Source organism: Andrena cerasifolii, chromosome 6, assembly GCF_050908995.1.
Source record: "Andrena cerasifolii isolate SP2316 chromosome 6, iyAndCera1_principal, whole genome shotgun sequence".
Classification (NCBI taxonomy): domain Eukaryota; kingdom Metazoa; phylum Arthropoda; class Insecta; order Hymenoptera; family Andrenidae; genus Andrena; species Andrena cerasifolii.
Window position 1 is genome coordinate 6929221 of NC_135123.1, and position 26849 is coordinate 6956069.

General features: G+C 48.5%; 1 protein-coding gene across 10 annotated transcripts in view; it reads left to right on the top strand.

Annotated features, from left to right (window-relative positions):
- Positions 1 to 1566: 1566 nt before the first annotated feature.
- Nfi (Nuclear factor I) overlaps positions 1567 to 26849 on the top strand; it is a 74658-nt gene continuing 49375 nt past the window's right edge. For 3 of the 10 annotated variants that reach the window (XM_076814865.1, XM_076814872.1, XM_076814873.1), the window contains exons 1-2: positions 1569 to 2395; positions 12183 to 12338. In XM_076814865.1, the coding sequence (XP_076670980.1) occupies positions 2315 to 2395; positions 12183 to 12338 (237 nt within the window). In that variant the 5' untranslated portion in view covers positions 1569 to 2314. Of the gene's footprint in view, positions 2396 to 7669; positions 8219 to 9162; positions 10012 to 12182; positions 12339 to 26849 lie in introns of those variants that run through there. The other 7 variants (XM_076814874.1, XM_076814870.1, XM_076814867.1 and 4 more) reach the window with 7 other exon arrangements.

The following is a 26849-nucleotide window of genomic DNA, read 5'->3' on the forward strand; positions in this document are numbered from 1 at the left end:
GAATTGCAACGAAAATGCAGTCTCAGATACAAGGTAATTTGCCGAAATTTGAATCGCGACATGTTTGAATATCATCAAACTGTTTTTTATTTGTAACTAAACTGAGGATTTTATTTACATAAATAAAAATACTCGGCGTGCCCAGGCAAGGTCAAGGTGTCGATGAATAAGAATTATTTAAAAACGCAATATAATGAAAGTGTACTCATATTGGCAGAGTTTTAAATTGACAAATTATGCGAAAGCCTACGAGAGGGAAGGTATGCGTATTGATGATCTGAGAATACCTTGCCTGGCCACGCCAAGTATTTGACTTCCAGGCCGCGGACATCAAGACAAATGTCTAGATGTTACATTTTATCTTCGCATTATTAAAGTGTCTCGTGCAGCTCATTTTGATTTCACATTTTTTTTTATATTCTAATAATTATTATCGTCTATTCTGTGGTGATTTATTTGATTCCATGTACTTGGCGTATTTTTTTACTTTTGTTAAAGTTTTATTTATGGGGTAACATTTGCTCTGGCTCTGAATTTATTGCGAATTTGAAAATCAGCTTCGATTGTTTCTTCATTTTATTTCCTCGAAGAATCACTAGGGGTTGCAATTCGATCGCCCCCATCGCGTTCTCCTCGATTCCTCGATCCTCTTCCCTCCCCTGTTTCTTTCTCTACTTTCTCGCCCCTCTTCCGTTTCTCTTTCTATTTATCTCAGCGCGCTCTAATTGCTCTTGTTTTATTCTTTCGCTACTCTCCTCCGTAGCGACGTCCTCGTCCCTCTCGCAGAAACCTTCCCGCTTCTCTCGATCTCTGCCCTTGTCCCTCTCGAGGGGAAAGCTTCACACTCCACCCTTCCATACCCCGTGTCGCTCGGTCCTCGTCGATCTTTCTCAGCCGTCGCTTCCTCCCTCTCTGTGCCTCCCACCGCCGCCATCCGCGGGTCGTGGCGTCCTCGCGGCGCGCTCCCGCGGCGGGCTTGCGCGACGCCGCGTGCTTTTTACGCCGACGCCGACGCCGACGCAGCGGCCGTCGCTCGGAGTCGGCGTAGTCTGGGGCCTGGCGTCTCCCGATCAGGAACGGGAAAGCAGCTACGGTGAGAACCGAGAGGCAGCAAGCACCCGGTGCGTGTTCTCGCGCTCTCGACGCCGTGCTGGTCGTCGTCGCCGTTGTCGTCGTCGCTTTCAATCGGGACGCAACCCGTTTCCGCCTGAGAACGGAGCCGCTGTTCTCCCTGTCGCGGCGAGAATCGTCGTCGGGGCACGCTTTCGTGGGGGTAAAAAAACAAAAGGGGGCTAGTGAGACGGAGAACTCGAGGGAGAATAGAATTGAGAGAGAGAGAGAGAGAGAGAGAGGCGAGGAGCAGAGCGGGACAGGGAGATTTAAAGCGCGCAGAGGGACGAAAGGGAGAGAGTAAGAGAGACACTGGGAACTCGTGTGCAAGGGTTAGCCGGTCGCGAGGGAAGGGAGAGGAGAGAGAGAGAGAGAGGGAGCGAGGCTGCGAGCAGAGGGAGAAGGGGCTGGGCGGAGGAGGTAGAAAGAGGGGCAGGGAGGCCCGAAGGGGAAGAGATAGAGAGAGAGTGCGAGCGAGAGGGGGAGAGAGATAGACAGCGAGCAAAAGCCGTCTTGCGTGCCACGAGAGAGCACCAGAGAGGGCCTAAAGTCGAGAGTTAGGAGTTGTGGCTCGTGGTTGTTAGATAGGATGCGTGTGCCTGGGTGCGGTGTTCCGCCACCACCCGACAGCCGACGGTTCACCAGCCAGACCAGCGCCAGCAGCATCGTCAGCGACGGCCGTTACGCGGAAAGCAGCGAGCGACCTTACACGGCAACCCCGAGGAACGGCTACGCGGTAGGGTGCGTGATCGCGCGCGATCAGGGGAGGAGAACACCTCGTGGTGGTTGCTGGACACTTGGGCGACCGGCCTCTACCAGCCGCCCGGAGGAGCCCCGTCCCCTCGAAACCAGAGCGACGTCGAACAGGCGTTTTGTGCGCGAGCAACGAAGGTACAGCAGGAGGTCTCACGAGGACACCGTAGCCTGGACCGGCCCCCTGATCGCCGGTTCCGAGCCCGCGTCGAGATCGTCCCTGACCCGCTGGTCCAGCTGCTGGTCCGCTCGGTGCAGCGCGTAGTCGTGCCAGGAGGCCTGCCGATCGCTGGTCCGCCACCAGCTGGAGCGGCGTTCTCCAATCCCGTCGTGAACACGGGCGTCCAAGGACGTCAAGACGACGCTGTCGGCGGGCACACGCTCGCTGGAGGACCGTCAGCGCGGTGCAAGCCGGCTTCAGCCTGTACCACGGCCGACGTCCCAGCTACTCATGTTCATCCCGGACACCCTGAGGAGCTGTATGGTGGAACCGGATGTCTCGACTTACCTGCAGGCCCCTTCCGTAGGACAGGTGCCGCTCCATCATAGTTCCCTTTTCATTTTTCTTTTTTTTTTTTTTTGTTGTCGCGACGAACGTCTTTTCTGTTCTTCTTCCTTCCTTTACGCATCTCGCAGAGCAGTGCTTCGTAGTTTAACCGGCAGCTTCGCTAGACGCTTTTTAGCACGCTAACCGATCAGAGTGGTGTTGTTGTTTCTGTGCGCCGCGCCACGCCGTCGCATTCCGGAGCGCTTCCACGCGCCACGCTTGCCGCTTCTGACGGACGATTATCACGGCTTGGGGTAGACGTTAGGGGTGTTTCTTCGGGGATCTGTCGCGTTAGGAAACTGTTGCTTCGACTTCGCGAGTATTCCTACAGGAAATTGAATCGCGTCATGTGGTCAATCTTTGGTGGAACTTTCACGCGGAGTTCTCAGACTCTTTCCTCGCAAATCTACCACCTCCCTTCTCTCGAACCTCGTGTTTCCCTTCCCCCGAAGATTACGTGCTTCGCTGTCCTCTAGCTTCCGCCCTAAAACACTTTGGTGTCGACTTCGCCGAGCGTCTCGCCGCCAAGGGGATGAATTAGACATCAGGGGGTTGCAATCTCGTCCGTCGCTTCGTCCCCGTTTTGAGAGACTTCTGAGCCGACTTTCCCCGCGTTTCTCGCAAATTCGGGTGGAACTGTGAATCAGGGAGGACGAAGACGTCGCGGGAGCACGTGCGACTCGCGTGCACCGAGCGTCTTCGAAGCTCCCCAGCCGGCGATTATCGCGACGCATCCGGTAAACACCGTTGTTTTGAAGCCGAGTGTTCGCGGATGGGAACGGAACCGTTTGCAGCGGTGATTTTCGTGGAAGCTTGTCCAGCCAGTGATTCACCGTGCACTGTGCTCTTTCTTTTACGCAGCTGGAGATCGAGTTTCCCATTGCGCGGCATTTCGAACATTCTCCGCGAAGCACTACCCCTCGTCCCTGTCGAATTTTCAAAACGCTGAGAATCGCCTGTTCGACGCGGCTGATCAGAAAATTACGTAATCGTCCGAGAGCTGGGAGCCAATTGCTAGCTGCGGGGTTACCTGTGCTACCCTCCGCCTAAAAATGCGACCGTACATTGAAAGAACAATTCACCCACCTTGCAAATGCATTTGGGGCGTCGCTACTCCATAAGCCACCAATCACAAGCAACGGAAAGAAAATACAATCGGAAACAAGGAAGAAAGAATTAGAGTCCAGTCGACAGAGGCTCAGCGAACGCGGGGTGCGATTATTACGCGACGGGAGGGTGTCGGCTGTCGGTGGAGGGGGGGTGGAGGGTGGTGCGAATGCAACGCGATCAGTAACGTTGCACTTGGAGGCGGTGCAGCGGCGCGCCGTGTGTAAATACCGATGCACGTATAAACACTGTGCCCGGTTGTATATTGGCGGGCTGCACGCGAACCTGTCCGGGATTGTTCCGCGTGCTTGTCATATCCCGATCGTCCGAGTTCCATTCTCCGATCCCCCGCTCGTCAGCTGATTTCCAGCAATGCAGCTCTAGTTTACGCGCGCCCGCGCGCGCTCCGACCGTTCGCGGGCCCTCGCGCGTGTGTGCGACGCGTGCATGCACGTAATTATGTAAGGAAACACGACTATTTATATCGATAATCATGAATGTTACGTAAGGAGCGTCGCGGGGCCGCGTCACATGCCTCAATCTAATTTTTTATATTTAGATCGCACTTGTTCCCGCGTTCGCCGGCTCCACAATCGCGCCCTTCGATATCGACTTGTAGTTAGTCGACGGCTCCCTCGGGCTGTCCTTCGATCGGTGGGGGTCCACAGCGGCGACGTGACGTCAGGTTCGCTTGTTCAGACCGCGCTGTTTGCTTTTCCATAGGTGCCCGATGAATTGGGCAGGAGCTAGATGGGAATTCGACAGATTTCATTCGGGGTGACATTTCTTAACTGGGTTACTTGGTTTCTTGCGAGTTCCTTTACTTGTCCCCAGCTCCTTGCTCGAATTTCAATAGGGAAGATACCTTAATTTTTAAGGGATTAGAATTGGACAGCAGGCTACTTAGGGTCTATGCACTTGCTCACTCGTGGGAAGCTTTTCTCCTGCTGTCGTCCCGTCGCTGTTGGGAGCAGCTCGTGGAACAACACGGTGAAGGAGTACCGGGGACATTTCGCCGCGACAATCGGAATTTCGTAGCCCACTTAGACGGCGAAATGTCGCGTGGATATAGCCGGGGAAGGTTCGTTGTCCTCGGGGAAACGGCGTCCTCGCCTCCAGCAAACTTAGAACAGTCATTAGCGCGGCGAATACGGTATTTACTCTGGGCGGTGTGCCCCGATACGTCGGACGCGTGCATTACCACCGTGATTCCCGTGTGTGTCCCTGGGATCCTCGATCACCGACGGTGGCGGAATTGCTCGTCACGCGACGAACGTTCAGACTCCCTCCTCCGCGATCCTTCCGAAAATTAACGTCGCGCATGGAAGGCTGAAAGAACCACCGGCTCCGCTAACGCGCGAGATCCTCCGGGTCCTCAGCTCCTCGGGATTTCGGTGCATTAACAATATTAATGTCGATGAAACTTGTAACGACCCTGGCTCCCAGTCCACCTTACTAACTCCCGCAAACTCCGGCTCTAATGCGCAGAAAGTTCCCTCGGCCCTCCCTAACAGAGACTTAGGCAACGCGTCAGAAGCTCTCCCCTGCTTCCTGTCACCAAAAACCCTTAAACGAACGACCAATAATCCACTTGAACCCGTCACCAGCTTCCTTCCAAGTTCCTCAATGATCCCACCTCTGCCCTCATCCACGAGCAGCCTCTTTTTCATATTGCAGCGAAACTGCCACAGCCAATCTGTCTTATCTCCCCTGTATAAAATATCGGGTGCCGGTCCAGGGGTGGGCGAGGGAGCGGCGGGGAGCTCGTATCAAAAATTGCGAGCGTATCTGCACGCCAGGGCCCCCCATGCATAACGCGCCTCTATCTAGCAGTCTATGTCAGTGTCTATCTTAGGGCAGACGTAGAGGAGTTTGGCTATCGATCGTCTTCGCCAGCGGCGGCCGCGTGCTCGCCACCCTCGCTCCTCGTCTTTTTCTTCGTGTTCCATCGCCGCCGCTGCTTCTTCTCGCCCTCTTCTTCCTCTTCCTCCTCGACGTCGTCGGTCCAGCGACGGAACACGCGGACCGTCCCGCAAAACACGCTTCCACGGCCGTCCGACATTCGCCCGTCCGCTTCTTACTGCGGACTCCGTCGTTGCTCCTCCTCCGCTCCCCGTCTCCCCCGTTTCCTCGTCGCTGTCCACTTTGTTTCCCGGGGGCAGAGCCGGGTCTTTGGAACGCTTAACCCCGCGACACAGGATCGCGAACATCCCCGAGAATTTATGGAGGCAGTTGAGTTTTGGGCTCGCGGGTTTTCTCGCCCTTGTTAGCAGGCAGGGGTGTCCTTTTGTTACGCGAACGATGCTTCAGGCTGGTGGCAAGTTCGCGACGCAGTGAGGTTGTAATTCGCAGATGTAAGATCGCTTTTCCTATTTTGTTCGGATCAGTGACGAACGAGTGTCGTTGCCAAGCCGATGCATTCGTGTCGAGGTGTCTCTCCGCCCTTTGAACGCATAAAGGGGATGTTTTTCCCGTTTATCGGTCCTCCAACGATCCGACTGGTTTCCCGGTATTCGCACGCTCAAACGCAGACACAACGGCCGTGTTTTTCAGCCTCTATAGAATCAACCGTTGATTCACGGTGCAAGCCTATTTTTAGCGTTTCGAAAAGTCGCTTCCATTGCTTTTTTCCGCGGGTTTATTGACGCGGAACGAGGCGTGCAGGACAGCAGCCTCCGCGGGGAATTAAAACGTGGGAAGAATCAATTGTACCCCCGGTCCTCCTTCGTCGAGGTTCGCGCAATTTGCTGATCGCCCCCTGGGGCGGGGGTGAAATGTCGCAGCGCGTGAACTTCGCACACAGCCACCGTCCAGCGACTCTTAGAAGCGCTTCGGAAACACTGAAGTAGAAACTCTATTCAAAACGAATTCAACGGACTCGTCCACTCACCCCTTGAATCTCAAAACACTCAGAAAGAACAATTTTCAAAATTCTTCCATGCAAAGTAGTGTTGTATAAAGCTCGAGTCTGCAAAGCTTTAAGCCTTAACCTTAATGATTCAGCCTTTAAGGCTAATATCATATGAAGCTCGAGCTCTCGAAGCTGAAGGCTCTTGTGTTTAATAGTAATGAAGTTAACTCCAAGTCCTTGATATTATATTTTATTTTGTGGAATCACTATTGTAAAACGTTAAAATTAAACACAGAGAAAGGTGCTTTTTTATGGTTCCATCAATTGGTTGGTTCCGTGTTTTAATAATACAAGAAAAATGCAAAACTATACAATACTATTTTTTTGTAAGTGTAGTCATTTGTAACAAAACTCTTTGATAAAATCTTGATAAAACGCAAAAAGAACAACGCAATCACTATAATATATAAATTTCAGTACATTATCTGGTCTTCTTATAACATTTGTAGCGTTCCTGCCCACTACATTCTTGGTTCGAACGTTTCTCAACATAAAATTAATTGATCATTGTCGTACAACAGCAGTGTACCGCCTGAGCTAACCGAGCAGAGCATAAAGGCGATTTAACCGATTCTGTTTCAATCGTCAAGGGAACCGAAGTACATTGCGCTGACGATAACGGTCATTTTCATATAGTTTTGTGTTGAGGAACGTTTAAAGAAAGAATATAGTGAGACAGGCATTATAAATGTTATAAAAAAAGCTCATAATAAACTGAAATTAATATAATAGTGGCTACCAAAACTCGAGCTTTGTACATATTCACTTCACTACGTACAATTTATACGACTCGAGCTTTAAAGGCTAGATCTCTCACGGCTACAGGGTTCGAGCCTTAAAGGTTCGAGCCTTTAGAGTTTGAACCGCGAGTCGAGCTCTTGAAGCTCGCGGCTCGAAGCTCATTTTAACAACACCAATACAAAGGTATTTAAATCCCTCCCGCACCTTTGAAGTCGATTCGAAGTTTCTTGAAGACCCATCGCTACTCGCGGATCCACGAGGAAGGACCGGCGAAGCTGCGGATTTATATCGTCGCGGGAGGAGCGTCGGAGGGAGGGCAGAGCGCGTAGGGGAGGGTCGCGAGGCGGAGAAGTCGAAGTGGAAGAAGTCGAAGGAGCCGAAGAAGCAGGGTGTAGAGAGAAAGAGAGAGAGAGAGACAAGTTGCGTCGGTTCGAGGGCAAATCTAGTAAGCTAGGACAGGGGCTATTAATAACTGTTTGGGGTGCCGTACCTGGCCGCAGCGCGGTGCCTTCGCCGCGCGTCTAGCTACGCGCGTCTCGTCGGCCGGCGTCTCAGTGTCGTCGCGACGACCGACGTCGTACCCGTCGCTCCGACGTCGACGGTCCTTCTGCCGGGCTTTCTCTGCCTCGCACCGCGTTCCTCGGTTCCGCCATTCGCGCTACCCTTCAGCCTCTGCTCTATTGCCTCCATTCTTCGTGGAACAGAGAGATCGAGGCGGGAGCTCGAGCTGCGTAACGGCATCCAGCGCGCTCGATCGCGAACCAATTGCCGTCAGGCTCTCGGGATCCAGTGGATCAGTGTCGAGGCTCGCCTCTGTGAATCGTCGGATCAGTGACCGAGGACACGCCGTCGGACAGACGAGCCTGAGGGGAGCAAGCTGAGCCCGACCCTTGGAGGGACTCTCGCGGGTTGCAGGCCCGCCTGGGCCTGGAGCATCAGCTGATTGCGCGAGTCGGAGTGCTCGATCGTCGCGGCTTCTTTCTGGGGAATTTGCAACCCTTCTGATAGCTTTGCCGTTGGGATATACGTTAGTCGCGATTAAACTGATAGTAAGTAGTTGGAGGGTTAGACAGAGATCGGTGGTCGAGTAATTTCCCGATTATTTCGCCGAGAGGAAGTTTGATCGTGGCTGGCGAGTAATTATGTAATTGGTCGAAGGATCGCGAAAGAGTGTCTTCTGGGGAAGGAGAGGTTGGCGGTTTCGATGTTTCATCGGATCCAAGGGAACTCGAGGTGCTCTCTGTCGAGGCAAAGCGATAAACAAGCTCCATCGCGCAGAATCCGCGTCGATTTATCGCCGCACAACTACGCACCAAAAATCCGCTTTGCAAATAGAAGCGACACGTGCGCTCGGTGGTGGCCCTCTACACCCTTCAAACCTCCTCCCTAGTCTCCTTTAACGATTGAAATGTTCGTTGCACTAAGTGGTGCAACAGCAATAATTCTAATTCCCAATATAAACCTCCGATGGTTTATCTACTCCCGGATTATAATTCACTTCTAGAAGCTTCTCTGGTTTCAAAAGCTACTCTATACCGCACGTTCTTCGAGCACCTCCCACACCAGCAGGGAAACACTGTGTCTAAATACAAAATCTCCATCCGCTCCAAGCGCGTTTTCCTAAATCAATATTCACCGCTAGGGTAGATCGTCCTTCGACGATCTCGCGCTCCAAAGAGCATTCTTTCAAGGACCAAGGCGAATGTTCTGGATCGAAATGCTCCCCGAAAATTTATTTCTGCGGCCAGCCATGTGCCGGTTCATCCACCCCGGGAATATCGAGAGGAACCTGGCGGAATCGTCCCTGGAGCCCCCGTCCCCCCGCGTCCTTGCCTTCACCCTGGTCTTTTCCGCGATGACGACGGTCGCGGCGTCACCGTGCTCCTTAATGCCTTTGATTTTCGTTGGCCGTCCGAAAATAACGGCGTGCCGTATAGACACATGCGCACACGACGGCACGACTCGCGCGTACGCGCAAAGCGGAGCGGACCGCGGTGACAAAGCGAGCGATCGAGCGGCTCGACTCGCGGCCTGAAAATCATCCTCTTCTGCTCGCCCGGTCAACACTTTCGGATAATCCCAGGGCAGCTTCCTCTCTCCCAGTCGCGTGGACCCGGTGCGTAGTTGCCTGGCGAGATCGCGTCGCGCTCTGCCTCGAGGGATGCCGATCGAGTTCAGCGGAGGGGGGCATCGGTGCTGAAAAAGCTCGCGGCGCGCAATCTGTGCAAAAGCAGACCCGCGATCTGGATAAAGAACTCCCGAACCAGCCAGCGGAAGAGTCCACGATCAAATTTCCCCATTGTTCGCGGCGACCACCACCTCGGGATTCTCGCGCGCGTAGTCCGAGTCGATCAGCAAACAGACAACGTCCGTTTTTCTCGCAACAGAAGCCACAGCATCGGAAGATCTGGCCACAGTCGTCGCATCTCAGAGCGCTTCGACCGTCGCAGTGTTTTCTGGAGAACTCGAGGAAATTCAGGGAAAGCCTGTGTTACTCTCTCCGCCTCCCACGCTTGTTGTCCGAACCGTGCTGAGAAGAAACGAGGATAGAGCGAGCTCGGACAGGGGGGATCGGAGAGAATTTACACTGGGAACAGAGGCTCCCGGACCGAGCGCGGTCGGCTCGTTGGTTCTTAGTGGAATAAAAGGGCGAAGGAAGGGAGGAGGATAGCCGGAGGTGGTGCAGATGAGGCCACGATCAATCTGCGACAGGGTGGCGGAGGAGTATTGCGACCCTGACGGTTGTTACTGCGAGAATCGGTGCTTCTGACAACCGGACGACAGGAGGGACAGACAGACGGTAGTGTGCCACAGCAGCCGCAGTGCTTGCGAATACTCGATGGTTCGTGTCGTTTGACGCTTGTTCACAGGCCACCCTCGTGTTCTTCCACCGTACCCCCTCGCACACCTTCGCTCATCCTGCTCCTTGTTCTCACCGCTCCATGAAATCGTAATTGGTGATTGGGGTAATTGGGCAGGGCTCGAGGAGGTTTTCGGGAACACGTCGTAGATTGCTAAGGACTCTGGTCGATGCTCTAGGATCGAATGCTCTTGATATCTTTGCGGTCTCACTTTCCGTTTGGAAACTGGGAAATGGTTGTCGGTAATGCTCGGCTCTCACCCCCTCGACGTGTCCTGATCGCGGGTCATTGCCATGCACCTCGTCCACTCGAAGCTCCGCCGATCAAAAGCGCATCGCGTCGCGACTCGATGGTTTCTCTCGCGGGCCGAACGGGGCGAGTGAAAGGGGGATGATACTGCGCGTTCGTTATTGTTCCGCCGATGAATATTCCTCGAGCAGGGAGCTGAGGGTTGATTTTGATGGGGCAGAGAGAGAGAGAGCGCTCCCATAGAGAAAGTCCCCCTAAAATTGATCCCCCGTGAAATGGTGTTTACATCCCCCGGTTCCGTCTTCCGTGACGGCCGGTATTTGCCTCACAAAGGGACGATCGCTGCGGAAGCTCGATCCTCCGCGTACCCTTTCGCTCTCCTCACCCTCTGCTCGCGCTGCGACCGGAAAGAGAGATTCATCGACGTTTCGATCCGCCGGAAGAGTTCGACGCTGCGATAAGGATGAAGTTTCCTTTTCCCCGACGTCTGCGACCTTTTTTCTCCCCCTGGTCCACTCGGGGGAAATCGACTCTCTCGTTGGAAACGAGATTTCGACTCGTTTCACCCTCCACGTTGAGAGAGACTCGATATCGTGCCGGTTCAACCCTCGTAAACGGAGATTGACTTCCTGCATTGTGCGCCAGTGGTTTGCTTTCGGTTCGAGCCGCTCATTTCGCCGGAATTAAATCAATTAAGACAAAGCATCGGGCTGAGCTGCCGGGGTTAGATCGCGGTGCTAGCTGTGCTTCGAGTCGGGGGACGGGGATCTTGCATAATGATGGCTCGAGGGATGAATCGTTTGTGTATATTAGTAGATATTATCCAATAGAGTGTACTGTGATTTTTGCGATGGTTTTCTTAGGGTTTCTCTGGGGTTTTGGGAACTTGTAAATCTAGGACGCTTCCTCCGGTCCATCTCCAAATAATCGAATAAAAATCCACACATTATCCAATAGAGTGTACTGTAATTTTTGCGATGGTTTTCTTAGGGTTTCTCTGGGGTTTTAGGAACTTGTAAATTTAGGACGCTTCCTCCGGTCTATCTCCAAATAATCGAATAAAAATCCACACATTATCCAACACAGTGTACTGTAATTTTTGCGATGGTTTTCTTAGGGTTTCTCTGGGGTTTTGGGAACTTGTAAGTCTAGAACGCTTCCTCCGGTCCATCTCCAAATAATCGAATAAAAATCCACACATTATCCAACACAGTGTACTATAATTTTTGCAATGGTTTTCTTAGGGTTTCTCTGGGGTTTTGGGAACTTGTAAATCTAGGACGCTTCCTCCGATCCATCTCCAAATAATCAAATCAAAATCCACACATTATCCAACACAGTGTACTATAATTTTTGCAATGGTTTTCTTAGGGTTTCTCTGGGGTTTTGGGAACTTGTAAATCTAGGACGCTTCCTCCGATCCATCTCCAAATAATCGAATAAAAATCCACATTCGCACGGTGAACCTAATCGAACTGCACGAAGCTAACCGGTAGACTTGCACAGTTAACGCATGCTAATATTGGAGAAATAAGATGGGACATTTCATCCCTTCGAGGACGAGAAGATCATATATTCAACCCTGCCTTTAACCTTCTTACTGCTGGAATTCTAGATCCCTATCCTGCATTAAAAAGAGATCATAAAATTCGAGGCAACCCTCGGTCGAGTCTGCGAGTTGTGAAGAAATCGTTAAACGCCCCCTCGCCTAAATTCAGGGAGCAGGGTAATTTTCCTCTATCGAAATAACGTTCCATCGTCCCGACAGCGGGCGACGGAAACGTTGGCCGGGGCTTTCGACGGGGATGGTTGATAGTGGGCAGGGTTGCGTCTCGTTCTCGACGGGTGCGAATCGGCCGTTGACCGCGACCTCTAATCAGCTTGCGTTATCGTGTGCTCGCAGGATGAGTTCCACCCATTCATTGAGGCCCTCCTACCATTCGTGAAGTCTTTTTCGTACACGTGGTTCAACCTACAAGCCGCCAAGAGGCGTTACTACAAGAAGCACGAGAAGCGGATGAGTCTCGAAGAGGAACGTCAGTGCAAGGAGGAGCTCCAGGTGAGTGACCATTCGCTATTATATTATTTTCAATGATCCCCGCGAGTCTCACAGACGCGGGGGAAAATATTCCTCAACACACACTTTGAGTTTAAAAGAACTACAAAGGAAAGGAAGTGAACCTGAGCTTAATTACATTTTTCTGGGTACCAGTAATATTTAATTTAATATTTATTTAGGTCTACGAAGCAAATGAATCTTTACAAACTTAACAGTTTATAATTGCGATGAGAATACTTTTTTTTTATAATTATCAGGCACCCTAAAGGGTTTGAAATTTATACTCAGTCGCGCGTGGTAGGGCTCGATACTTTTAATCAAGATCAATACTTTAATGGCGAGGTTCCGCGAAGCGAGGCAGCCGCGTTTCGTTAGCCACGGCGGAGTAAATGCCAGACGATTGCACGAAATTCGAAGCCGAGGCTCGCTCGCTAATTTCATGGTTAGGAATAAAAATAATGAGGTTTGAGACTATTTCGGGCGCAAAGCGTCCCGGTGACGTGCGCTATCGCTCAGCCTCAAAGCCAGCAGTTCTCAATCGTCCTATAACGATCGCACATCGGCTCGTTTTTATTAATAGAACAATCCGCGCGAAACCGAGGATATCAGCGAGGCTGCGTGGAATTTGAAAAATCGTCGAGCCGGACCGAGTCACCCGTGCTGCTTAATTTGTGGGACCGTGGAATTTCTTGCGAAATACGCGACTAATGGGACTCGTGACAGAGTCGTTAATGACATGGGTCTCGAGGATCCATATCTCTACTTTTATTTCTGAAGATAGGGCCAGGAGTAACGAAACGTGCCTTTGCTAGAATTTCTCGAGAATTTCCTTCGTTTTCGCAAGAAGCCCAGTAGTCGTTAAATAGTTCGCATCGTTGGATCGAGCTTTTGAAAAATTCTCTCGCGAAAAAGAGCTGCGATCGAGGAAGGTGGAGGGATCTGAAGTTTACCAGCAATTCCCAGGGAGCTTGCTCTTCTAATAAAGTGTCGCCGGTAAGAGGAAACTGTGCTCCTCGAAGGGTAACCGGAAGTCGCGGGGGAAGTAAGAAAACAGTCGGTCTAGTGTAATCGAAACTTGAGGGTAACTTTTCCTGAAAGCTCGGCGGAGACTTATGCTCGCGATTAAAGTCCCCGCGGAAAGTTTCCCTGGTGTCTTCGAGCCCACAGCTTCCGGTCCCGGCGTTGCACGTTAATCGGTTTAAGTTTCAATTAAGCGAAATGTTCCACCGTTACGTCGCCTCGCGATCAGTTCGCCCGTTCGTCGAGATTAACCCCCCGACGATCGCTTGCGAAAGTTGAGCCATTCTTTATTAATTGAACGCTACGGAGGAATTAAAATTAAATAAAATAATTTCATGCTTATTTGCCAAGAGGCTCGGAAAGGGGAATAGAATCCAGAGACGCGAATCGCAAGCTTGATACTCGTTTCAGGGACGTTCCACGCGAACTAGGACAGATTTCGGAGTAACTTTATGTAGACTGCTGATATTTTAATATGGTGTAGTACTTTAGTGATATTTAAACGTACCTCGAAGGATTTTTCAAAATTTTGAAACATGTCGATTTTACAGCAGTTTCGAGTTAAGTGCTAACTTTTTTTCAATACATTATAGCTATGGAAGTAGTAATAGGATGGAGATGAACTTTACGGTGCTTATAGAGAAGACGTTGAAATTTTAAGAAAAAATTATTTCAGTTTAAAAAAAAGAATTTAATCATTTTTTTGCAATTATTTTAAACAAATGCAGGTTTTTAACATCGAGCGCGATTTTAAAAATCTGAACAAAAGGAGAATATAGTTCTATCCTTCCCCTTGATGGACAAACTTTGAAAAATATGGACATTTTAAAATTGGCCCTGTAAAAATTGCCCTGACTGGTCGGGCCGGGCGGTACTCGCAGCGGCCAAGCGGCTATACCTGATATTCTTATACAGGATTCTCGAAAATGGTAAGTATTTGAAAAAAACTGAAGGAAGAAAACTCTTACTGTTTTTTATATCCGACATAATACGGTATCTCAATTTTTGTTTTTTAAATGGAATGCTATATCTTTGATTACCCAATATGAAAGCGACTGTCAAGACAAATTCAACTATATGGTACACTATGACCTTGTGTGGCCTTGAAGGTCATAGTATAAAATATATCAAATATATAGCATTCCATTTAAAAAACTAAGTCACCCTCGTTTCAAGGAAAATATTGCGAACACCAAAAGTTGAGATACCGTATTATCTTGAATATAAAAAATAGTAAGAGTTTTCCTACTTCAGTTTTTTTTTCAAATACTTTGAGAGAATCTTAATATTTAAAACAGAAAGCTTTTATATGTTTGTGTGTTTGTCTATCGCCTAAAAACTTTTGAACGATAAACTCTAGGATCACGAAACGAGCCTCAGCTCATTATGTCTTACTAATCCAGACAAACGTGACTATGTTCACAAAAAAATAAAAATTTCTTTTTTTATAAAATCAGAATGTAAATTTTGGGCGAAGCTGAGTAGTAAAGCTAGTCCTGTATAAGAATATCAGGTATAGCCGCTTGGCCGCTGCGAGTACCGCACGGTCCGACCAGTCGAGCCGGTGCTGGGCGGCGCAGCGTCAACTTTTGGCAATTTTTACAGGGCCAATTTTAAAATATCCATATTTTTAAAAGTTTGTCCATCGAGGGGAAGAATAGAACTACATTCTCCTTTTTTAGATCCTTAAAATCGCGCTCGATGTTAAAAACCTGCATTTGTTTAAAATAATTGCACAAAAATGTTTCAAATTTTGTTTGACACTGAAATAATTTTTTCTTAAAACTTCAATGTCTCCTCTATAAGCACCGTAAAGCTGATCTCCATCCGCTTACTACTTCCATAGCTATAATGTATTGAAAAAAAGTTAGCACTTAACTTCAAACAACTGTAAAATCGACATTTTTCAAAATTTCGAAAAATCCTTCGAGGTACGTTTAATATCACTAAAGACCACAACATATTCAAATTTCAGCAATCTACGAAATCTTACTCCGAAATCTATCCGAGTTCGCGTGGAATGTCCCTTCAATCAAGTCCCATCCCTCTCGAATCTTCCACCCTTCGCAGAGACTGGATGAAAAATCGAGGGAGGGAAAGGCTAACAAAAGTCGACGAACTCTCGATATCGAACTAAGTTGGCCTCGGCTCGGTTCGACCAGTCATTGACATTCGAATTTTCGACTGGACCGCAATCTTTTTCCTTCCCTTTCTTTTTTCTTTCCCATCGGTGGCCCCCGTCCACCCGTCCCTCCCTGTCGGTTCAGGCTCGTCCGCAGGAAACATGCAGGGGGTGGTTTCTCTGCTCTCCACCGCAATTCGTATTCTCCCCCGCGACGCCGTTCGATCAATATTTTAATTTCGCGATGCTGCGGTATTTAGCGGGCGAAAGAACGGACGGACGTACGCGGATGGAGCCGATGCGGCCGTGAAAGGGTTCCTTCCAGGATCGATGTATCGCGGAGTTTAGAGAAAATCGTCGGCCACTGGGATATTTTTTTCCGCTGCCTCGGTCGTCCCCCCGGCTCCTCGTTTATCCAGCGGCCAGTGAAAGGGCTGCAAATCGAGGGAAAACGTTGCCTCGACCGTGCCGAGGGGCCCCGCTCCTCCCTCTGCTTCTTGGCTCTGTTCTCCTCGATTAGATTTTATAGTAACAGCCCGCTGTTAAAAGTCTCTTATTGAAACCTCGCATGTAAATTGAAACGGCCCTCTAATCCCGTAACTCTCCGCGAGCATCTTTGCTCCCATACCTCCGAGTCCATTACGGACGCTCGAAGGAAATAGGAATCGGTCGCAGGGGGGCCGTGGGGCTGATGGAACTTTTCTAAAAACGCAAGTATCCTCGGGGCAGCGGCGCGGGTCACGTTGAATTTTACATGAAGTGCATTTAATCTGCGTCGCACGAAGCCCTGCAGGGTCGGTCGAGCCCTCCGCCATTTATAGACGGGCTTTATGAAATTGCGAGCGCGGAGCACAGGCCGCTTACCATCGTCGACAATTCCATTTGCAAGCTTGATCGAAGCTGCCGCTTGTTAACAACAATTCCGACGGAATTAAAATTGCAATTAAAATCACGGAACGGTGGCAGAGCGCCCCGCCGTCGACACCCGATATCGATCGCTTCGGATCTCCATATGTAAAGCGTTTTCCAATTTTTTAATCGAGCGAACCATTGCCACCGGACACAAGATCAGCGCCAGCGAAATAACAGCGCGAAGCAAACGCTCTTGTTCGATAAACCTTTCGAGGCCGCTCGATGGGAGATACATCGGCGGCGGGCGGTGGAAAGCTCGTTGAATTTTCACCGGCCCCGACCTATCGTTCTTTTTTCTTTTTTCTTTTTCCACGCAAACGAATCGATCTTCCGTTGTCGTCCGCGAGGTGCGTCGACCCGAACCAACGTTTGTCCACTTTCTCGTCGTTCGACACGCCGTCCACGTACGTGCATATACGCGGATGCTTTCCAGAAAGAGCCAGAAAAAACGATACACTTTATGCCGCGTTTACACGAAACGGGCGAAGCACCGGGCGGGGAGGGAAAACAGGAGGGACGAAAACAGGCTCGTTGACATGCGACGCTCGTCCTGGAAAATTGGAATGGACGGTTCTCGAACTGGACGTCGACAGGCCTTCTTTCTAATCGCGATCTTTGAAAGCCGCGCGACGCGATCGCTTGAATGGGTGCGCTTCGAACTCGAGCCACTTTCTCGAGCTCTTTGCTCGACTTTTGTGGATTTCCAGTATTCCTTGTTCGACGTGAACCGTTTCCAAATGATCGGCGGGGGGAGATCTGTCGCGTGGGAAATTCGTCGAATTTATTTTAGAATATCGATTGTCTCGTTGCACGTTTCGTTGACCATTAAAAGTGGGTATTTCTGAAAAAGATCGACATGGTATCAGGAGCGTATCAGTGGGAAAGAGAGGTTTTGTAAGACAGTCTATCACGTAACAGGGGAGGTAAACAGGGGCAGTTTGTAGTCTAGGAACAATATGGTTAAGAGGGGAATGCGATTTGTACTTTGGGATCTTTCATATAGCTAGCAAAATGGCAATTTGCAGTCTAAGGTCTGTCACGTTAAGGGAAGAAGGTACTCTGTAGTCCAGAGTCCCTCGTGCAGTTAGGAAAGAGGTACTGTATGGTTCAGACTCTCGCGTACAATCATGGAAATGGGATATGTGCTGTAGAGTCTATCACATAACTAGGGGAACGGCAGTTTGTTACCCAAAGCCTATCGCATAACAAAGAACGAGGCAGTTTGCAGCCCAGTGACTATTAAATAAGTGGAAGCAGGTGATTCGTAGTCGAGAGTCTATCATACCGCTAGGGAAACGGCAATTCGTAGTCCAAACTCTGTCACACAATTAGGACAAACTGCCATAAAACGAAAAGGCCACTTTGTAGTCCGAAGTCTGTCGCATAAGGAAAAAGGCGATTCGCAGTCCGCCGTCCGAACAATGGCGTCAAGACTCATACTTCATTCGAACGAGGATTCCTTCGTGCGCCTTAAAGTCTGTTTTCCGCTATTCTGATTCCTGGAAGTCTATTTCTAACGCCCTAGACTCGGGAGTCAGTTATCTGTCCGCCACAATCCCTTTCCCCCATGCTTAATTTATCTTACGATCTAACGAGATTTATCGCGCGAAATAATGGTTCGGTATCCAGAAACTCCTACTTCTAAGTAGGACAGCGTAGAAACTTGCGGGGGGGGGGGGGGGGGGCGAAAAGAGAAATTGGGAAATTTGATAAAAGTTTCCTCGACCCTCTGGCAATTAAAGAGGGCTGTGTAATATTGCGGATCCCCAAGCGGATCGCGAAAAGAACGCGTCATATATAGCTGCAACTCGCGTGGCGCGAAACAATTTCGCATCCCACCAGAATTAAGGCCTGCCAGTCCTCGAATCGAATTTTGTTCGATACCTACTCTGCCACCCTCCAGTAATTGCTTGCAAATCCACAGTTTGCCATTCTCAAAAAAACAACGATTCACCCATTCCCATTTATCATTACTACAAGCCCTACGTGTTCCATCGATCACTGGCAAATTAGCGTCCAAATCAGCCCCTAGGTCAAAACCCACCCCCGCTGTGTTCACGTTCCCAAAACGGCCAATAATCGGTCCCCCGTTGGAACCCGATTAACTCCTTCCGCGAAGGGTCTCGTTGCGCGGAAAAGCACCCTCGAAAAAGTCCAGCCCCCCCCCCCCTCCGGAGGGGGAGGATTCAACGTCCGCTGGGAGAAGGGAAAGCGAGAAAGCCCGTGGAGCCAACACCACCTATATAATAAAGCCAAACAGCTTCGTCGTGACGTCACCGCTGAGCGGCATTCACGAATTAGGCGGAATAATAAGGTCCCCTCAAATAATGTATTTACAAGCGAAAAGTTTATTTGGTTTAATTACATCCTGCACATCCGCGCAAGAAGTTCACACAATCGTTTGTTAATTCTCTTAAAAGCTGAAAGGAAGCCAGTTCAAAGTTGTACTTTTTGTATATGTGGAAAAACTAAGAACAAATTACTTTATTTAGAAAACTTTATTCAGTTTTTCATAACATACAAATAAAATATACTGCCTTTGAAAACACACAAAAATAAAATATTCCGTTTCTGATAACATTTAAAAATAAGATATTCAGTTTTTCATAACATACAAAAATAAAATATTCAGTTTTTGACAACTATTATAAAAAGTAATATAAACTTTGCATGTGTTTTTTTTTATAATATCATGTATCAAGTACCTACACAAGAAATTATAAATCATAATTCCCGTCATTCTTAAGAATCTATATGCATGTGGAGATATAAAAAAAAGCATTGAAGAAACTATCATTGTCTCAGGCTGGAAGCGATATCACTGTTTGGGCTGTGTATAAAGCTGAATTTGTGATCTACAAAATGAGAGGATCTTATTATTTTCCTTATTAATAATTTTTAGTGATTCCAATAAATTTAGAACTACATCCGCTATCACATTTTCATCACCTGTATTGATATTCTCTAAAACATCTGTTATTTTTTCAATATCCATCACACTATTTACAAATTTGGGAATGCCTTTAACTGATATTTTCGAGCCTTTCACAAAAATGGTTACTTTCAAGTTCAAATCAATCAAGATATACATTATATCAATTTGATTATTTTCCAAGTTTAAATGAAGGTAAATAATATATTCTTTTTTAACCATAATATTCCACTTTTCACCTATGCTAACCAATTTGGCTGTGCAGCTAAATTCTTCCAAAAGTTTTGAGGAAGAACCGTTTCTCACGTTCTGCAGCAGTTTTTTCACTTTCAATAATAGCACTTTGGATAGCTAGAGCTTCTCGTCTGGTCTTCTTCTCAAGCGGAGATTCTCTGTAATTTATATCGTTACTGAAATAAGAGGCATACTGTGGAAAAATACAGGGCACTGCGCCACTTTTCACCCTGGGTTTCTCTAAAGAAACTGTTATTGTTTTTCCTGTTTTCTAATCTACTGCCGTTATAGTAAATTCAATGTCAGATTTCGCAAAGTGTCGATGGCACACTGCTGAATGCTTCGAGCTAACAAAATTGTTAGTTGGAAATTTAAAAACATGCACTTTGGATGTATCGTTAGCAGAATAATTGCCATTACGCCCAGGTACAGGACACTTGTTAACCATTTTGAACTAATTATTACTTTAAACGACTACGAATATCACTTAAAACAACCACACGTGGTGGACATACATAAGTACATCCGTGACTTCGAACACGGACTGGTCGCTCTATGCCTCTTGTATATGACGTCACAGGGTCACGTGGTACAGAGCAGTTTGGCTTTATTATATAGGTGGTGTTGGTCGAGCGCGGCGCTCGACGGCAGTATGGAACCGGGTGAAAAAAAGGAGCGCGGCAAGCAGGGGGTAGAAATTGCCGGAGCAACGGTGGAGTGGCGGCGGGGAGGGTGGAAGGGAAAGAGAGACAGAAAGGGAGCAAGAAAAATTCTTGCCTCGGCCCGTTTCGGTGGGGGTGTCCGAGTCGGTCGTTTTCTCTTAATTTCGAGACAGGCCGCAGGACGATATCGACTACTTCAATTCCGTTGCACGGGCCACGGGAGAGGGCGAGGGAGAGCGAAAGGGGTGAGCGCTGTAGGAGGATGGGTGGCGAGAGAGGATCAGAAGGAAGAGGGAACGCTACGAGCTGGCGAGAGGGAGACGGAGGACCGGGACGAGGAGACAAAACCAGACGCACGGAATTCGAGAAACAGAGACAGTGACCGGCGGGGGGGGGGGGGTGTGGAGGGATTTCGAAGGGGGGAAAAGGCGGAAGATGTGGCCAGACGGAGACAGGGACATTGTAGGACGCGGAGGAACGTGTACGAGCGCTATCACGCGAGAAGAGGGCGGCAGACGACGAAGGGCGGACGTGGGGGTGCAAAGTGCGCGGGGTGTGTGTGCAGACAGTGCACCCACCAACACCCGCAAGAAGTATCCGAGTACACGGGTATACACACGAGGTTTTCGGGCACGTCGAAAGGGTCGGTGGAGGGCGGGGGGGGGGGGTCGGGGCATGGCCGGTCGGTGAGAGGGTTGGCGCGAGGGGAGCGGGGCTGTGGAACGGGGGTAGCAGAGAGCGTAGACATGTAGCGCATACGCCGTCGCGACGGAGGCTGCGGCTACGCGGCGCCTACCAACCACCATCTATAATCTCTATGCGGATATCGATTTTCCACCCTGTATTTCCTAAATTTATGCAAACTAGCAGCCCCGTCCTCCGCCGCTCCGCGGACCACCCCCCTCGGTCTGCCCTTCGGCCCGACCACCACAACCCTCGTGTTCTGTCCTACACCCGCCCATCCACCTATAAACCCTCCCCCTTTGTTCCTGTGTCGTTGTTTCCCTCTCTGTCCTCCTTGCGCTCGACCGTTGTCTCCTCTTTCTCTCTCGATCCTCCACCTCCTCCCCCCGTGTCGGTCGGTTCCAGTGTTGTGCCCGGTATGTGTGTCGGCCCCATTCATCTAACGAGCTCAAGCGGGCTATCGCATCACGATGCACCTCGCACTAGTGGTGGAGAATTATCGATAGTATATCGATAATTATCGATAGTTTTCAATATCGAGAGCTATCGATATTTTTATGTGACTGTCGATGGTGATCGATAGTCTTCTCCCCTCCACTTCCACTCTGTTCATGTCACGACGCTATCCACGTTGCTCGACACTCTAGACAGCGACAGCCATGTTTTAAAATAATAATTGTTATAATGTTTTTAAGTAAATGAAGCACTTCAACCGTTGCACAGCGGGGAAATTTTGCGATTTTATGGCCAAAACCATAAAAATGAAAATTTTGAATTTCAGCTCAACGTAAAATAGGAATGAAAATCATTGCGGGATATTATGGGATTTATAAGTATTTTATGTAATGAAAATTGATTCTTATATGAAAAGGTTATTTCTAAAACACTACTTTAAAAATTGTATAAATTGCGTGTTAAAACCCGAAACATAATTATCTTGAGGACAAAAAGATATCACGCACCATCAGGAACTGAATCCATGCCTTCAAATTATTTTCGGAACTTTGGATAATACAATATAAATGTTTAAAGTAACTCGAAAATCTAGATTAATTCTTTGCGATCGTTCTAACCTCGCATGAACATAAGTATTTGAGAGTCTACACGAGCTGTGTATTAAAACATTTAACAGTAAAATTGGAGGCATTTGATGCTCATATTAGTTCTTCAATTGACATTTGCATTTATTTTGTCAAATTAAAATTTTTATTTCTGTGGTTTTGGCGATAAAATCGCAAAATTTCCCCGCTGTGCGTTGTCAGAGTTATGCAAGATATACTTCTGTATTCCGGCTACTTTCCTAGAGTATAAAAGAATCTTTAGTAAAACTCAACAAATAATTTCCGAGAGAGGGTCCAGACTTAATCGTTTTTTTAAATAAAAATCAATGGCTATTTTCGTACACTACTCTTTTTTTTAAACTTCTATATTCTTCAATTTGAATTCTTTTCTATTTGGCATTGAACGTCAATTATATTCAACTGTTGCTAATTTTTTCCAATAAAAATGACGATTATTATACGCTTGTAATATAGGTTTAGGTTTATTTTTTTATCGCTTGTAACATGTAGTTACATACATGATAGTGGATTTATGTTACGGAAACAATCGATAATTATCGATAGTACGAATCACCACCATCTATAATTCTCCACCACTACCTCGCACCTCCTCGTCACCGAGGAGGTGGTATATCCCGGTTTACGCCGAGCTCGAACCAGCGGGGGTGGGGGTTGGAGGACGAGAACCGGTGCGTGCCGAGGGGGCAGGTTGTTAATGTTGGATTATGTTTCGGCTTTCGGGGGTTATTAATTATCGATGCAGCCGGCCACCCTGGATTACGCGGTTCTTCGGCCGGGGCGGCCTTTTTTCCTGTCGCGCCGCGGCGGACGGGAGTGGGTAACAGGGGTTTAACGAGGCCGATTTATCGCGCGGCGCGATGCGAATCGATGAGTGGGTAAACAGGCCGGGCGAGCTTCGAGGAGCTGCGGGGGTGGTTTTCATAGCGCTGCTCGACGAAGAATGGGGGGGTACCGTGTAGGTTACACGACAGATTCAACCCTCCGTATGGAATCAGACTTTCTCGTCCTGCCCCTGGTAGCAGTCGAATGCTAACGGCAGATAACAGCGACAACGGAACCACGTATATACATACGTTCCATCATGCTAGCTAACGCAGCACGAAGAAAAGAAACGGTCGGACACAGTGGGGGCCGATGTTCCATTGAATCGCCAGGGAGCCGGAAGTCGCGATGCTCGTGCAGATTCCTGGCCCATAAAACTAGGAGAGAGGAACATCGGCGATGCCACGGCGGTAGGGATATGTGGACGATAGCGCGGAGCGAGAAAGCAGGCCGTTCCGAAAATTTTATTGCCATTGTTTCCGGCGTTTCCGCGGAGGAGCGGGCCGCGCTCGTTTCTTCCGCAGGAATATTCACGCGATACCGAAACACGGCCGGGAGGGGCGAAGGGGAACACGCGCGAAAGGGTTTCTCCTCGAGACATATGCGATATGCCTCTCCTTGGCAATAAAACGCGAATAGAGGGCGAGAGAGGGGGTGAGAGCGAGGGTGAGACACGGAAGCAGATTATTTCGCGTCTGAACGATACGGCCGTCGTCTCACGGGTCTCTGCTTCTTGGGAGGCGGGGAGGTTCCGTCGAGGATTCGTCTTTCCAGAATCGTTTATTTTCGGAGCTTCTCACTTCCGGGACCGAGGGCCGCTGCAGGGGGGTATATGGCGTAAAAAGTCTTACGCGCGATCGAGCTCGTTTCATTGAATCGACGGGGAAAAATTGGAGGATGTTGCACGGTTCGTTGAGAACTCTTTCCTTCGCGCTTCCCCGGCGCGCGGTTCCACATCTTTCTATGCAATTGTGCTTTTTTTGGGTCGACCGTGGAATCAGAGGGAGGGGGCTAAAAACTGTTTGAAGTTTCATCAACCTGGCTGGAAGTAATTATTATTATTATATGGGACAAAAAATCCCATAGTTATAACAGTACATGTTCGACGGCGCTAACAATGATTAGCACTTATTCCACTAAATTATCATCATAGATTTCACCTGACAGTCTATATAACAAAGACCGGAACGAACTTCGAGAGAGACAAAAAGGGTCCATGCCATTAAAACGTTGATGAGCCACACTCGTGGCGCGGTTGAAGGGGTTATACCTAGTCAGGCGGCCGAAAAGAGGCGAATGTTTGCGAATTTTTTGTGAAAAAGCGGAAGCATATATTCTTACAGAACTTTTTGCACTTGAAAGTGCAACATTTAAAGAACATTTAGTATTTTTTTCGTAGAAAAATATTTACGTTTATAGTAAAGTAACAACCGATATCCAAGAAGCGTTTTTAAAAATTTGCTTTTGCGGTGAGCACTGCCATTCGGAACCAGATTGTCTAAAATCAAAAAAACAAAAATGATTTCGTTAGTATATTAATGTATCCTCAGGTTGACGGAGAGAATTTTCCGAAATATTAATCTATAACAAAATGGCGGCTATTTAAATTTTAAATCCTGATTTTTTCGCGTGATTTTTGCACGAAAAAATCAGCAGTTCAACCTTAAATAGCCGCTATATTGTTTTAAATCAATATTCTTTAAATTCTTTAAAAATGTTCTTTAAATGTTGCTCTTTTAAGCGCAAAAAGTTTTGTAAAAATATACGCTTCCGCTTGTTCAAAAAAAATTCACAAACATTCGCCTCTTTTCGGCCGCCTGACTACTTAGGTATAACCCCTTAAGGGGTGAACCGAGTAGCGGCGATACTGAGGTAGTCTCGGAACGAATAGAGGCCTGGATCGCAGTTTTTCTGAACTGTCTTCTGACTTGGGAAAGAAAGTTGACTTAGAAATTTTGTCCCAGTTACATACATCGCCAGACCGCGCTGTATAGTGATTAATGTTTCAAAAGATTCCGTGCACAATTCTTTTCCTCACGATCGACCCTTTTCTACTATTCCCCCGGAGTCGAAGGAATTTCGAGGTCGCCCTCGATTGGCCGCGGCCTCGAGTGCGCGAACAAGCAATTTGATTTGGCGAATTGATTGTTGGGTACACGAGGAACGCCTGGATTAAGGACCGAAGGCGAGGGTGGCGAGGAACTGCGAAATTCATCGCGGCTCGATAAGTCGATTGGATTCGTTAGGTCCCCCACTTTGGCCCAATTCCGGCAGTTTAACTTTTAAACGGGGGTTTAATCGATATCTCGGGTGCCACCGCGTTGTTTCTAGCGGAATAAGTAAGTAGACTCTTTTGTAATCGAGCCTGCTGAATTCCCGAGCAACCAGTTTGCAATGCTCTTTTGCACGATTAACGTTTACACGTTCGTTTCTTGCTTCCATCGCGAGCACCATACAGCTGGAATATAATCGAGAACTATGCGTCTCGTTTACCGCAAACATGGCCCGCCATATAATTAAAGTACCAGCTCTGAATCACCATTGTCACGGTATAACGGTGGAAAATGGTGGAAATATCGCCGCGGAACGATCGTTCCTCGGTAAATAAATCTGTCCACGGAATTCCATTCCATAGCGAAAGAAAGAGACTGGCGCAAATAAAAAGGGTTGGAGGGGCGCGCTTGGATTGAAGCAACCCCCCCAAGGAGACACGAATGAATTATGCTTCTCCTACCACTCTGGCCTATCATCTCGCAGCACGAGCTCTCAGATTAGAAAACTCGCGAGCCCCTCATCCTGACGCATATCAGACTCTGGGATCGTCCTGGTCTCGCGGTTTCCACTCGATCTTTCTTTCCGAGGAGAATCTCTCTCGGTAATCTCGTTAGAGGGATTACTTTTTTTCTCTGAAAAATGGAACCTGCTCATTTTCATTTATCCTCGCCGGATCCTCGCTACCTGGACAACTCAGCTAGGAACCTTTAACTTCGTTTCCCTTAACGCTGGTCGTGCTTGAGGCAACGCGAGGGTTCCCGCGAAAGCCGTCATTCGAAAATCGGGATTCCCCGAGGGCCACAACAATCCGCGAAGCTTCGAGTGTACCCGACCTGTCAAAGCGAAAGAATCGAGAGAGTCGAGTCGCGTTCAAGGAGTCGAGACCCGAGGAAACCGTATAACGCGAAACCCGCGGCGTTTCTCGATAATTTCGCCTGGAAAGGCGGTTTCAGCCCCCCGAAGACGAGGCTCAAAGGGCGCGGAATGAAGCGCCCAAGGGGGGTCGTACGAAGCAGCGAGGGTAACGCACCCCCGCGGGGTTGGGCGGCAGGGTGTGTGAGGTTAAACGGGGGTGGCTGGTGATAGCCGAGCCTTGGGAGGGGTCGGGCGATATTTACAACGCTCTATGCAGAGGCCGGAATTGCCTATAAAGAAATCGCGGAGTCGCTTTGTTCGCGTCATAACGTAGTAACGTAAGGGGCCAGCAGCTATACAGTCGGGAAGCATGCCAAATTAATAAATATATTCCAGTCTATCCCAGCTACGAGCCTCTTCCTACCGAGGATGTGCCCGAGCCATCGTCGTCCAGCGATGGGGGTGTGCGGGCCAACCCCCTTGGAACCAGAGCCCGCCGCACAGTGGGGAAATTTTGCGATTTTATGGTCAAAACCACATAATTTTGAAGTTGACAAAATAAATGCAAATGTCAATTGATGAACTAATATGAGCATCAAATGCCTCCAATTGCACTGTTAAATGTTTTAATACACAGCTCGTGTAGACTCTCAAATATTTATGTTCATGCGAGGTTAGAACGATCGCAAAGAATTAATCTAGATTTTCGAGTTACTTTAAACTTTTATATTGTATTATCCAAAGTTCCGAAAATAATTTCAAGGCATGGATTCAATACCAGACGGTGCGTAACATATCTTTTTGTCCTCAAAATAATTATGTTTCGGGTTTTAACACGCAGTTTATTGAAATAATTATTTTTAGAAATAACCTTGTCATATAAGTATCAATTTTCATTACATAAAATACTTA